The 15,387-nt window shown below is 43.9% G+C and overlaps 1 protein-coding gene across 3 annotated transcripts in view; it reads left to right on the top strand.

Annotated features, from left to right (window-relative positions):
• The window catches only part of LOC147891155 (protein ANTI-SILENCING 1-like), a 68,247-nt gene that overhangs the window by 45,095 nt on the left and 7,765 nt on the right, over positions 1–15,387 (top strand). For all 3 annotated transcript variants that reach the window (XR_015542609.1, XR_015542608.1, XM_087389569.1), the window contains one exon: positions 12,376–12,468. Coding sequence is in view for 1 of the 3 variants with exons in the window: in XM_087389569.1 (XP_087245695.1) it covers positions 12,376–12,468 (93 nt within the window). In the remaining 2 variants the exon portion in view is untranslated. The remainder of the gene's footprint in view (positions 1–12,375; positions 12,469–15,387) is intronic.

Here is a 15,387-nt window from a genome sequence, read left to right as displayed (position 1 = left end):
GCCAGGGAGCACACATTTGCTTTCTTTCCGCAGTGCATTTGGTGACATTTGTTGCAGGTCACATTCTTTGTACACACTCTGAAAATCTCAGTTGAGCCACGCTTGGTCAGGGCGCATCGAGTTTACTCGGTCCCTAACTGTCTTCTTCTGGGTGTTTGTACTTTGTGGTTTGTGTTGTTACTGAGTACACAGAGGCAGTCTATGCTTTGCACATTGTCAGGTACAAGAGTCAGAGAGATTTTCATATTGCATGCTACCTCATTGTTGAGGTGTCCTCCACTTGATTTAGGTGTCAGATCAAGGGGCTTTTGCCCAGACTTTGTTTGATTGCACTTGGGTTACCGACAGAGATCTTCAGATGCATTTTCTCCCCTTGGTATAAGGGTGATTGCTTGGGATTTATCCCATTTCCTGTTGCAGGTTTTGTGTGACAGGCTGAAGAGTCATTTACTGTTTTTGGGGTGTCAGTCAAGTATTTTCTGCAATTTGAGACAGTGACATACCTCATCTGAGGTGGGAGAAGTGATCAGTAAAGTCAGTACAGCAGTGTTTACAGCAGTCTGAGTGGTTTTGTCAGATAATTATGCACTGTTAAGCTCTTGTTGAGCAGCAGCAGCAGTCTGTAATTACTGCTTTTTATGCCTCTTTGAGCACAGAACAGTTTGTCAGAAGGTACAGTACTTGCAGGGACATTTACTGTTTTGCTGCAGATTTTACTGACAGTAAAAACAGCACTTTTGAGAGTGCTACTGGCTCTTGAATAGAGCAGGCTTTTCTGAGAAATCAGAACTTTATTATTCAGTCTTTTTTACTTCCAGGGAGTCAGGTATTTTCCTCATCTGATATGGCATCAGGAGGAGGTGATTCTTCAATTCTGAACATAAAGAAACTGGAAGGAGCACATAACTATGCATTATGGGCAGAACAGTGCTTGAATGTTCTTCTGTTAAAGAAGATTGCTAAGCCCATAAGGGTAAAGGGTGTCAAGCCATCTGATATGGCAGCTGATGATTGGGAAGAGCTTGATTTGTCTGCGAGGGCAGCTATTATGCTTACTATTTCAGACACTCTTGTGTTCAATGTACAGGCTGAAAAGACCTCTTATGGTCTATGGCAGAGACTAGAGGAATTGTATGCCCAAAAGAGCTCAGCCAGTAAGGTTTATTGGCTGAAGAAGCTGGTCGATCTTCGCATGAAGGAAGGTACAGCTATGACCTCACACTTGAGTGAGTTCAATGCTATCTTTACACAGCTGATTGCACAGGGGTTGAATCTTGATGAGGAGTTCAAGGCCACTTTCTTGTTGTGTACTCTTCCTGAGAGTTGGGACACTTTCAAGACCACCCTGTCAAACTCAAATGCCACTCTTATTTATGCTGATGTAGAGAGCTCTCTCCTTATGGAGGAGATGAGCAGGAAGAATAATGCGGGCAGCAAGTCTTCAAATGCTTTGCAGGTACAGGATAGAGGCAGGAATCAGCAGAAGGGGAGATCTGCTAGTAAGTCCAAATCCCGCAGTCAGTCCCGTGGCAAAAAGGACATTGAATGCTTTTATTGTGGCAAGAAGGGACATGTGAAGTCGAAGTGCTTCAAGTTCATACGGGATCAGAAAGCCAAGAAGGCTGAATCACAGGATGCAGGAAATGCAAGCAAAGGCAAAGGCAAGGCCACGCTAGTTGAATTGGATGCAGTCAATGTTGCAGCAGAGGACAGTGACAGTGACATACATGATGTTTTATGCTCTTCTGCTGTAATAGCACATGCTTTGGTTATTGATGGTCATGACATGCACACCTGGCTCTTGGATTCAGGTGCCTCTTTTCATGTTACACCTCACAGGGAGTGGTTTACTTCCTACACAGGTACTCATGGAGTTGTTCATCTTGGGAACAACTATGCATGTCAGATTGCAGGGATTGGCAGTATACAGATAGTATTTCCTGATGGACAGTCATTTATGCTTGATGGTGTTCGCCATGTGCCGGAAATCAAGAAAAATCTGATTAGCACTGGCTTATTGGATGACAGTGGTTACCACACCACATTTGGAGATTCCAAATGGGTGATTACTGATGGCCATACTGTAGTGGCTGAGGGTTTTAAGAGTGATACCTTGTACCCTCTTTATGTTTCCAGTGTGGGTAATCATGTTGTTGCCATAACCGAGCTGCCAAAGGTTTCATTGTGGCATAGCCGGTTGGGACACATGTCTGTTAAAGGAATGAAAGAACTGTCACGTTTGGGTTATCTGCCGTCTCTTTCATTTTCAGATTTGCCTACTTGTGATCATTGCATATTTGGCAAGCATTCTGTGACTCCTCATAAGAGGAGGACTCCCCAGAATAGAGCACCACTTGATCTAGTGCACACTGATTTGTGTGAGATGCCACAATTATCACTAGGGGGTGCCAAATATTTTATTACTTTCATTGATGATGCTACACGTAAGGTGTGGGTCTATTTCTTGAAGCATAAGGGAGATGCCCTAAATGCTTTCAAGAGATTTGTCGCTCAGGTTGAAAATCGGACAGGTCGTAGGCTGAAATGCCTAAGATCCGATAATGGGGGTGAGTATGTGTCACATGCTTTTGTGCAGTTTTGCCAAGCTAAGGGCATCAAACAGGAACTCACAGCTCCTCATAATGCATCTCAAAATGGTGCCAGTGAGCGGATGAATCGAACTATTCAGGAGAAGGTTCGATGTATGTTGTCTTATGCTGCATTACCCCATGGCTTTTGGGCAGAAGCCGTGCAAACAGCAGTTCACATTATTAACAGGTCACCAAATAAGGCTTTGGAATTGAAAGTGCCAGAGGAGGTGTGGTCTGGCAAGCCACCCTCATATAAGCACTTACGGGTCTTTGGCTGCGAGTGCTTTGCTCATGTACGCAAAGATCTACGCACCAAACTGGATCCAAAGTCTATCAGATGCATCTTTATGGGATATGGTGATGAAGGTGAAATGGGGTACAGATTATGGGATCCCGTTAAACGGAAGATTATACGCAGCAATGATGTCATCTTTAAAGAAGATAGTGTACACAAGGAACCCGTTCAACCTGTGGAATACAGGCGGGTTATTTATGATGATGTTGGACAGCAAAGAATGCCCATTTATATGCAGCAGCAGCCTGCTGCAGATCACCCTGTTGAAGAGGGTATACAGGCTGAAAATCAGCCAGAAAATTTTGCCAATAATGCACCACTAGATGTGCCAACTGATGGGGCTGTAGAACAGCCAGATACGGTGGTACAGCCACCTGTTATGCATGAAGACCAGGCTGGACAGCAACCTAATCCGGAACAGTTTGTTAGGAGGAGCACCCGTGCACAACGGCCTCCTGTCAGGTTTGTTCCAGGAGCCAATAATGTGGCTGATTTTATCATGCTGACAGATTGTGGTGAGCCTTCCAGCTTCAAGGAAGCTATGGGAAGAACAGAGAAAAAGAAGTGGGAGAAAGCCATGCAGTCAGAAATGGACTCTCTACTTCAGAATGATACATGGGACTTGGTGCAGTTACCTGCAGGCAGAAAAGTTTTGCCATGCAAGTGGGTTTACAAAGTCAAAGTGGATTCAAATGCTTTACCTCGGTATAAGGCCCGATTGGTTGCCAAGGGATTTAAGCAGGAGAAGGGCATTGATTTTGATGAGATTTTTTCCCCTGTAGTCAAGATGACTACTTTGAGAGCAGTGTTGGCTCTTGTTGCTCATGCTGACATGGATTTATGTCAGATGGATGTGAAGACAGCTTTTCTTCACGGAGATCTCCATGATGAGATCTATATGAGTCAGCCAGAGGGATATGCTGTTAAAGGGAAAGAGCAGCTTGTGTGTAAGCTCAAAAGGAGCTTGTATGGACTCAAGCAGGCACCAAGAGAATGGTACAAGAAGTTTGATGCATTCATGCAGTCTCAAGGGTATCATAGGTGTGAGACCGATCATTGCTTGTACACCAAACGGGCAAAGGATGGCAGTTTGATGCTACTCATTCTATATGTGGATGACATGCTTATTGCCAGTAAATCTCAGCATGAGATTAGTGCTTTGAAGAAACAACTGCATAAGTCTTTTGACATGAAAGACTTGGGTGATGCAAATCATATTCTTGGCATGCGTATTACTCGTGACAGGTCCAAGGGACTTTTGTTTCTGTCACAGAAAGAGTATATTGACAAAGTACTGCAGCGGTTTAAAATGGAGGGGGGGAAGTCCATTAGTACCCCGTTGCCTCCACATTTAAAACTCAGCAGTAAGGACAGCCCCAGATCAAATGATGATAAGGCTGAAATGGCCAAGGTTCCGTATGCATCTGCAGTTGGATCTTTGATGTATGCCATGGTTGCCACTCGTCCGGATATTGCTTTTGCGGTGGGAGTTATCAGCAGGTATATGGCAAATCCAGGCAAGCGGCATTGGGAAGCAGTGAAAGGTGTCTTGAGGTATCTCAAAGGTACCAAAGACTTGTGCATATGCTATGGTAGGCAGGATGCTTTGGTGCATGGTTTTACAGATTCAGACTATGCAGGGAATGCAGATAACCGGAAGTCTACTACCGGTTATATTTTTACATTTGCAGGAGGTGCTATATCATGGGTGTCTCGGTTGCAGAAATGCGTTGCACTATCAACCACAGAAGCTGAATATGTTGCAGCCACTGAGGCTTGCAAGGAAGCAATATGGCTTACTCGGCTGGTGGGAGATTTGGGCATTACAGGAGATATGCCAGTTCTGCATTGTGATAGTCAGAGTGCTATCATGTTGGCAAAGAATCCGGTCTTTCATCAGAAGACCAAGCACATAGAAGTGAAATATCATTTTATCAGGGAGGTACTGGAAGACAAGCGTCTTGAGCTTGTGAAAGTACATACTGATGATAATCCTGCAGATTTGCTCACTAAGAGCTTGCCTACAGAGCGGTTTGCACATTGCCGCCACATCATGGGATTAGGATGAGACCATTCTTACTTTTGGTCTTGTATACAGTAACTGTATATTGCTGTATTTTTATTCTTTTCTCCCCTTTAGGCACATTGGCCTTTAGGTGGGAGGTTGTTGGGGTAAAGGCACATTGCCTACCCTTATATTAAAAGAATTAAAGTTAGGACACCTATGACTGTCTTAAGACAGTCATAGGGTAAACCTAATCCTAATAAAACTTAAGTGAGTTTGTGGTGTGGCTCACTCATTACTTCACACCCGCAATAGTGTGTCTCTCACTCTCTCTCTTGCTCACTTTCCACCTCGCTTCCCTTCTCACTTCAAGGGCCAGCAGACTGGAGGGTGGAGCAGAGAGCTGGCGTGCAGGGAGAGGTGCAGAGGTGGTGTGATGAGGTAGCAGAGAGGTGTTGTCGGTCCCTCGGTCCTTGCTGAAGGGCTATCCTGAGGCTATGAAGCTGTCCATGACTGAGGCTAATTATCGAGGCTGGCAAAAGAATGCTAGTACAAATTTTTGATGAATCTTGACGGCCTTTTCTTTTATAGAAAGAAGCTCGCGAGAGAAGGTAGTTTGAAGGATCCGACAACAAGGCCTTCCTTGCAAGGAGGAAGCCTAGCAAAGATAAGCTCTAGACTGATGATTACTCAAAAGGGGAGAGGTTGTCGGACTTAGGAAGAAGAAGAGGAAGTGTGTCTATTGTGAGAAGGTGAGATACTTGATGAAAGACTATGGGAAGAAAAAGGTAGATCAAAGAAGGACAACATGCACAAACTCAAGGCAAAGTCCAAGGTGGAATCCATCAATGTCAATGGGGAGGAGGAGCTATTCATGACCAAGATCGTGGAGAAGTGTGCTTTCAATGACTTAGGATGGTGAAGACTGGTACGCTGATAGTGGAGCTTCGAAACACATGTCGAAGACGAAAGATTGGCTCAAGACCATGGCCAATTCAGTATACGATCGCCTGCCACAATTTTATACAAAGGTCTTCGTACTGAGTTTTCGTCAGCATTCCAGAGGCGAAGGGTAAACTCAGCCATGACAAAGGCTAGCACTAAAGGAGAATGATAGGATAGTACATGTAGAAGCTAGGACTGAAGCTAGGACTGCTGTAGAACTGTTGCTGGGTGTACGGGCTGATAGGCCTGCTGCGGATGCTGTTGCCGAGGCCATGGCAGAGGGTGGACTCCCTGGCTGCTGCAGGGTGTGATCCTGTTGGTGCTGGAGCTGCTGAGGCTACTCTAGAGTGGCTGTGTTGTTGCTGGTGCTGATGAGGATCCTGCTGCACTGAGTGATGCTGGAATTGGTGAATGATGGAAAGGCGTCCTTTTATAAAGTGGGAGGCTTGACTGATTTGTAACTACAATTTACTGACTGGTTTGTAACTGCCATTTCCACAGATTGGCCTGTAACTGCAATCTTCACAAAGTGGTCAGTGAGTTTACAGTCTGGATTTAAGCCTATAAAGGCACTACAGAACCCTATTGCTGTTCTGGGTCTGACCTATGTTGGGTCCTATAAATGGCCTAGATTGGTTGCTTGTAGCTTGTCCCCTATGTATTGCTGCTACAGACAGATGTTCATGGGCTGACGGATGCCCATGACACAAAACCCAATTGCACCATGATAGTCTTGAGCATGATGGTAACTACTGCTGCACCATCCAAGAGAACGTTCTTGAGGATTAGACCATTTATGTCCGCTACTACACCTACTTGTGGGCTCTCCTCACAAGTGAGGGCGGGGTAGGCTGTATACTGGTTCACCATGGGTCCAGTGTCTTTTGGAACTTGCCCCTTCTGTCACTTGTTCGGTGTTTGTTTCAAGAATGCAATGCTTTAATCTTGATTTGTGGGGACAACTGACATAGTGCCTTAGAGTGCTGTTGGGTCAAAATTTCATCAAGTATTTCATCAAGGAGTAAGGTTTCGTGGTGATATTTTGAGACTTAGAAGTCCTATATTCCACCCGGGGGTAGGAACAGACCCGACGTCGAGGTCCGCTGTTGCCTCTTGTAGGGTTGACCCATCACCTTCTTCCCTTGACCCTCAAAGTATAATAGTTGTTTGACTTCTCCTTCCCCTTGCCATGCGTACTGTGGGAGGAGTGGAAGGTCCCAATTGCTCTTCCTTGTCCATGCTCTGTCCTCTTGTCAATACACTTCTTGGATCTGTTGCAAATGTTACTGTTTTGAACTTTTGGTAAGGCAACTAAGGGGTATCATGAAGTCATATTTGGTCACTTTTGGAAGTGTCACCTTTGGGAGTTATGGGCTTTGACAGCCATGAGCCCTCAAGTATCCTTTCTGATGTAGTGGAAGGAGAAGTCAAGGGCAATGCCTTCTTAGGTATGTTGTGTGCCAAAGAAGTGGAGGACGACTTCTCTGGAAATACTGCCCCGATCACATGCGGGCTGCCTACCTCCCCCGCCACTGCTACTTCAACCATAATGACTTGAGGTGTGGGTTCCTCTGCTCCATTGGGATAGTGTCTGCTGTAGTGGTTATTGGTGTTGTACCCTATACAAGATGTCCCGTGAAATGGCTAGGTACATTCGTCTTGGTGGTGGCCGGGGACGACCATTTTTCAAGCGAAATCTTCCGAGCGTCTGAGCAAAGGAAAAAAAAATGCTTCCAACTATGTAAAAATATGGCAAAAATGGAACATAAGAAAACATAGTTTCACTTAAAAATATGCAAAATATTATAGCAATGCCTATTTTATACCCAAATCTTTACATGAATCTTTGGGAATGGTGCAGAGGGTTGGCGCACAGATTACGCTTGGGGACATTCCTTCCTTGTTCAAAGTGGGAGCGCGACCGATAGGGATCACTGCCGCCGCCCTTGTTAGACGTAGAGCTTTGACCAGCAGGAGACAGCGTAGGACTGTGTCCACAGGTATTGGGCAGCATTCTATGTTACGCTCAAGTCGAGGTAACATGACCTCGGAAGGGTCAGTCGACATTTTCCTTTAAAGGATCAATATTTGTATTATATTTGGTTGGGCTTCATGTAAATGATCAAAAAGGAATAAAGGTAAAGGTCCTTGGTGTGGGTGACATGGCACTAGACTAGGTGGATCTAAGGCTAAGGGACTTTAATACATTAAATGTGCCTAGGGGCAAATGTTTTAAAGATATCCCAAGAGAGGGGTAAATAATGCATTAAGGAAGGACCCTACATTTATGACATGTGGCATACTAGATTCATCTAGGGAGTTTTGGGGCTCGTTGGAAAAAAAAAGCAAGCATGAGCTTTTACGTAGTGAGACTATCAAGGAGCTTGCTACCAACGAGGTTGGCTGGGAGGAGAAACCAAGTGCCCGTGCCCGTGATTCGACGATAAGAAGGAAGAAACCAGAATAGATTGTGTTATTTATTTGGTATCAGAGTGCAGGTTGTATTGGGCGTGCGACAACGTGCGACGAGTGCTATCGGGTGGTCATGGGATTAACTGACGCATCGAACGACCATGGAAATGCTGTCACAGGAAGGAGACAGACGACGATACAGCCAAGCTGCTGGTTATCTGGGTAGCGTGGATGAACGGCGCAGCTGTTGGAATCTGACATTTGGTAGTTGGACATCATCGCAGGTTCATACCTGGTATCACACAAAGGAATTTGGGACCAGGACTCCAAGATATTGCAGGAGCGTACGGTTCACGTAGGAATCTCGGAAGACAGGCGTGAAGTAGTTTTGGACACCCGTTAGTCTACAGCTAGCTTAGGGCTGGGGAATTTTGGCCCGTGATACTTGCGTCGTCCACTGTTCGTTCCAACCTGGTTAAGCCCACTTTAATCGTGAAAAAAAAGAGAGCTGGCAATAGATGAGGTTTACAGAGGATTGTGAAGCTCCGACTGCGAACTACCATAGATCGTTGACATTGGGCCTACGTCGAAAAATTCGATTGATAGAGGACCATAGCGTTGCCTAGCTCGAGGCCCTGTGCGTGAACAGTCCCTTCGAAGCAGGAAGCATGTGTTGTTCGCGTGGATATACCAGGGGGCTTTCGACTCTTTGATAGCGAGTAGAGAAGGCTTGTGTTTTGGTTAAATTTCTGAAGTTTTTAGGTGTGTGAGTTGGATTGGGAACAGATTTATGCCTTTGGATTTAAGGGCTTGAGAGTTCTTAGATTACAGAGCATTGAATAATATCACCATTAAGCACAGGTATCCGATGGCTCGGATCGATGATTTACTGGATGCATTACATGGGGCCGTAATTTTCAGTAAGATAGATCTTAAGTGTGGCTACCATCAGATCCGTATTAGAGCCGAGGATGTGCATAAAACCGCTTTTAGAAGCAGGTTTGGACATTATGAGTTTTTGGTAATGCCCTTTGGACTTACCATTGCTCCAGCTACAGTCGTCATGCTTATGAACGATTTACTACGTTCGTATATCGGAAAGTTTGTACTACACTTTATTGACGATATTCTGGTATTCAGTAAGAGTATTACTGAGCATTATGAACACTTAAGAATAGTGTTCAGTACTTTGAGGAAAGCCAATCTTTATGTAAATAAAAAGAGCTAAGGCGTATGCGGATGAAAATCGATCCGCTAGAGAATTTAAGGAAGGAGAAAAAGTTTTTCTCAGAGTTCCTTCGCACTGCAGGAGAGTGTGCTAAGTTATCACCTCGATATTGTGGGCCATGGTTAATTCTAAAAAGAATAGGCAAGGTAGCCTATAAATTAGAATTGCCATATGGTTGTAAGGTGCACCCAGTGTTTCATGTTTCTCGTTTAAAGAAATTTTTGCATACAGGTGACCCACTAATCGAAGGTGTTGTTTTGTTTCAGGAGATAGAGGATAATGCAAGACGCAAACCAATAGGAATCCTGGACCGAGAAACAATGCAAGTGCGCAATCGGAAGATACCCACGGTGTTGGTTGCATGGCATGGTCTACCTCTATCAGAAGCTACCTGGGAATCCGTATAGCAGTTACGGAAAGTATTCCTAGACTTTATCATCGAGGATGCTGATGCTGAAGAGGAAAGGAATGTTACGCTCAAGTCGAGGTAACATGACCTCGGAAGGGTCAGTCGACATTTTGTATTATATTTGGTTGGGTTTCATGTAAATGATAAAAAAGGAATAAAGGTCAAGGTCCTTGGTGTGGGTGATGTGGCACTAGACTAGGTGGATCTAAGGCTAAGGGACTTTAATACATTAAATGTGCCTAGGGGCAAATGTTTTAAAGATATCCCAAGAGAGGGGTAAATAATGCATTAAGGAAGGACCCTACATTTATGACATGTGGCATACTAGATTCCATCTAGGGAGTTTTGGGGCTCGTTGGAAAAAAAAAGCAAGCATGAGCTTTTATGTAATGAGACTATCAGGGAGCTTGCCACCAACGAGGTTGGCTGGGAGGAGAAACCAAGTGCCCGTGCTCGTGATTCAACGATAAGAAGGAAGAAACCAGAATAGATTGTGTTATTCTATCTCTGATTTCATGCTCTTGCTCTGCGACACTTAATGAGGGGAGATAGAGTGGACCACAGTTGTGACATTGGAGCATATTTCATTTGGTATTCAGATGACAGATGATGTGATGATGACGATGATAGTGAGATGATGTAGATCTCTCTCTCTCTCTCTCTCTCTCTCTCTCTCTTGTATCGTGACTTTTATGGGTCCCATGGGTCGGTATTTCGGCCTCCAGAGGACGGTAATACATTCTTCTTCTTCTTCTTCTTCTCTCCCCTTATCCCTCCCTCTCTCTTCATCCCAGTATGCTACTTCCCCCCCGAGACCTCACACTTGCTTGAGATCTACATGCAGAGGTTGAGACTTCATCGGGAGTGGCCTTGCATTTGGACATCATGGACTTCTCAAGTCGTGGAGAGGTCCTCTTGTACATAGTGCTGAGAGCTCACCTCATCAGATGTTTGCAGGATCTAGGTATGGCCAAGAGATAAATTAGGCAGTCATGGCACTCTATGAGAGGGTCTTAGGTAGGGTTCGGTTGGGTACAGGGTGAATAGAGGAGATCATGAGCACTATCGGGATCAAACTGGGTTATCCATCACCAACCCTGTTTGGACTATACATCGACAAGCATGAACCCTTCATCGAGACACTAGGTGAAGCAAGTTGTGCTCTCGTCGTCTCCTTGATCTAGATTCTCCTCTATGCAGACGATATGGTCTTACTCTCATCTTCAGCGGAGGGCCTCCAGCGACACTTTTATGCACACCATACTTTTTGTGAGACACATGATCTGAAGGTCACCAAGGTCGTGATCTTCAACACATCTCGGGCAGCCATGCACTGAGCCAAGGTCGTGATCTTCAACACATCTCGTGCAGCCGTGCACCGAGAGCAGTTCACATTGGATGGATTGCCTATGGTGGTTGTTGCATCCTACAAATACTTGGGGGTTCTTTTCTCTGGCCTGATTTTCATGATGTGACCATCATGTAGGCCAATTGAGCAGGGGATATGCCAACACTTGCTAGACTTGAGCAACAATGCTTTCCACGATGCATGGACCAAGTCTCTTGTCTTTGACTCCTTGGTCTGCCCAGTGGGCATGTATGGCAGTCCTTGCTGGAGGCCTGACCTATTAGAGGTAGATTCGGCCTGAGTGGAGAGGCTCTAGGTTATTTTATTGTGACATATTATTTGTAGTAAGCCATCGGTCCATATTAGATTGTTCTGGCTGACTTTGGGGCACCTCCATTATAGCTTGACACAGCATTCTCTGTGATCATATACCTCTACAAAGTCAGGAATATGGTTCCTTTGCGAGTGCTTGATCATAAGGGAGGCTCAGGTCTTGTAGGCCTGCAGACTCTGATTTTGTGAGGTCTATGGGATCAACCCTGCATATGGATAGAACTTGGAGGCCAAGTTTCCTATCTCGGTTTACTGAACACCATGGATAATAAATTTTAAGGTATGCTTGCTATTGCCCTGTGGCTCTAGAGTGTGTAAGTTTTGCATTTGCCTTTGTACTCACATATAAAGAAGGAACTATGAACAAAGGTATTGTTAAAACCGAAGGTGGTGGTAATTATTGGGAAGAATCAATGAAGGCCACAAAAATACTTTAGATAATCTATAGATTTTGTTAAATTTATGGATCATTGTCCACTCTTTAGTGCCATATCTTTCTAGTTGTTAATTCATCATTTTGAGTGGCTGAGGATAAGAGCTTGATGTTTGTGATGAGAACCTTGGTTTGTATTATAAAGTTCATTCTTTTCAAATCTTTCTAAGGTTAAAATCTTTTTCGTTTTACTGAAAGGCAATTTATAGCCAGTCGTGAAGCAACCCAAGGTGTAAGGTCTCACAAATATTCTTCTTGTAGATGTTCAAAGGCCATTAACTTTTTGATGCTTAAAGACACCCCTTACTTATATTAGAAGGAGATGGAACTGATCCTTAAGAAATGAGAAATGAGTTGTTTGTTTTTATTATGGCAGGCTTGGGATGTGAATCTACAGCAGGCTTTGTCTCATGGGAGAGTCCTCCTCCTACAAAACATTGATTTATCATTCACGTCAGCAGATGTCTGTGTACGTATAATCTATCCAATGCGTCCTCTGGTGTTCCAGCATATGCTAAGACATTGCAGATCATTCTTGTCCAGCTATTGTCATTATGATTTTGTCAGATTGTACACTTTTCTCTTTCATACTTGATAGTCTGCTGAGGATGTCTTTGTTGTCTGCTGAGGATGTCTTTGTTTTGGAAGATACCTTCTGTGTGAGAAAGGATTTCTTCCAATAATACTTTCTCTACATCGGGGTGTTTTCTTTTCTTCTTTTGTTAGAAGGTGATCTTCTACTCAGTATGACCAAAATACATAGAGACAGAATAGAATCCCGTGAACACCTATGTGTGGGTTTCCATAAGGCACTGGCTCCATATTATCTTTTTAGATTAGTAAAACTGTAGAACTTCATTCTTGGGATTCCTTTTAGATTAGTAAAACTGTAGCACGTCCTTCTTGGGATTCCTACTTTTCCTTTCGCACCAAGATAGAGTGCACGTCTTATTTCTGAGTCAATTTGCTTGTGCTGATGCACATTCTTTTTGACATTTAGTCTTGCTGCTACAACCATCATGGCTGCAAGGTCCTTTTATCAGGATGTGTGGTAAGCTACTGTATTCCTGAGGAGATTTAGCTTTGAAAATCTGACCTGAAAATGCCATTGCAACTCTGTGTGGAAAAAAAGTGTGGAAAAAATGAGTCAGTTGGAGCTGAAATCCCTGGTTCAAAGCTACTAGGGAAGGACACCCTAGTCTAGACATGATGGCAGCAAATGTAGGATTAGATACACAATGCCATTGCTGCACTAAGCCAAGATCGAGGACACGTGTGTCTTTAACACCCCCCTTGCCAAGAACATTTTAGGACTTACATGTTGGAAATTTTTTGTTGGAAACATGCAGGTGTTGCTTCTTGCAAATATTCTACACAGACCTACTACAGAGCAGAGGAAATAATGATGGGAAATTTTAATTCTGATCCAAGGGTATTGGTTTCAGGCCTTGGGAGGAAGCATTCATGTTTTGATGGTAATGGTGTGGGTCTTTCAGAGGAATAAAGTTTGAGCCTCATTTCATGTTGTCTGATAAGCAATATAATGGCAAGAGCTACTTGAAAACTAGGAGCCTTAGAAAAAACGCCTGGCTTCTTGCATGAAAGGGACTTGGGCCACGGATCCCCAATAAACTTGCTATTTCTATAGACCTCCTGCATGGAAGAGACATTCCTCATGAATTGAGTTAGGGAATTTATCAAGACTTATGCTCAAACATGTTTCAATATTCAGACAATGTACCAACCTGATTCGTTTATGTTGATTGCATGCGAATGGTATGTTTAATTTATGCTATGTCTTTTTTGTGTGTTTACCTAATACTAGATATGATGAGAGACATTCCTTGCACTTTCATTAGGTATGGATTTGGATAGGACCTAGTATATAGGGATGGGCCTTTGTTGAGAAGGTTATTCAAGTAGTGCCCCATTCGAGGGGGAAGCTCAGTTATACTCTCTCTAGGAGAGAGAGTTCAGATAGAACCTTTATTGGGGAAGCTAACCATGACCCATTTGTGTCTTGTATGATCCAACTCTGCACACAGACTGTACACCGGCACATAGACCTGGCGGAAGTTATGGAGTGCCTTGGGGTGTGGGTTAATGGATTTGGAAGATACAAAGGATAAGTCGGTAAATCTAAATAGACCCATAGGCTCTGTGGAAGGGTGTTGCAAAAGAAGTTTGACTAGAGCTATGCCTAGGTCAAACGGCAACAAGTAGAACTTCAGATAATTAAAACCATAATTAGGGAAATTATTGATTAGAAGACTAACGTTTTAATTAAAATACATATCGAAGTGCCCACATCATATGATTTGCAACTTTTTGAAATTGCCCCAAAACCCTATTTTACAATCTTAATTCTAATTTAGGTTGAAAAGCTTGCTTTTTTGGCAACCTGGATATAAAAGCCTGGAAGGTGCTCTCTAGGTCTCCTCCTTTGTTTGAAATACAATTTCGTCTTGCGAGTTTCTGTGAGGAGCACCTCCCACACAAGGCTGTGTGCTAGTGGTGGAGTTTGTTTTACAAGGAGAAAGGCCTGAACAGAAAGGGGGCAGCAGAGAGTGAAGCCCGAGAGAGGGAGAAGGCTCACTCGGGGAAGTAGTAACCAAGACTAATAAAGCTGAGAGTTGCACTTTTCTCCTTCAATCAATACTTGTTTGTGCATCACTTGATCCCTCTCCTATCCCGCCGAGGAAGGAGCTTTGGAGGCTACTGATATCTACTAGGAGAGTGTGGCTACTTTGTGAGTTTGTGGACTGTTGTGCATATGTTCGTGGTAAGTTCGTCCACATAGTATCAGAGTGTCAAGGGTGCCCACTAGAGATGTCTCGAGGAAGGTTAAGTGGAGTTGCCATGGAAGCCTAGTTCTACTCACAGTCAAGCTATGTGTTTGAAGGGCTGATCCACTTTGGCCACAACCTGAAGACCTGATGGATGTCAGCCCTGACTTGAAGCACTCCATGAGACACATGCAGCCATTTAGATGCTGTAAGGTAGCGTCAGTTTGCTCTTTTTTATACTGCCGTAAGGTCTCATTTCAAGTTCTTCAATTTCAGCAATAAAAAGAACTTGAGATGGCAATAAACAGTTGCTCTGACTGCAAAAATCACTACAACAGCAACATTTTTTTGGGGGCATTTGCTGCACTTCATAGATGGTTAGTAGTTTTGATAGACGTAAAGTCAATATTTTTCTATCATTGGTATCAGAGCTTAGTTTTGGAAGAACAGGTTCTACATCCCTTAGTCTTCCCATTTCTTGCATAATCTACTCCTTCTACCTCCTCTTTGAAGTTCTCTCTCTCTTTCCATAGACTTCTCTCCCTTTGGGAGTCCATGATGTCTCCCAAGAAGGCAGAAGTTGTAGTTCATCAAGAGCTCAA

This window comes from Dipteris shenzhenensis, chromosome 18 (assembly GCF_047967505.1).
Source record: "Dipteris shenzhenensis isolate YYH24624 ecotype China chromosome 18, Dip_SZ_1.0, whole genome shotgun sequence".
In the NCBI taxonomy this organism is placed as follows: Eukaryota; Viridiplantae; Streptophyta; class Polypodiopsida; order Gleicheniales; family Dipteridaceae; genus Dipteris; species Dipteris shenzhenensis.
This window is presented reverse-complemented; position numbering and strand designations above follow the sequence as displayed.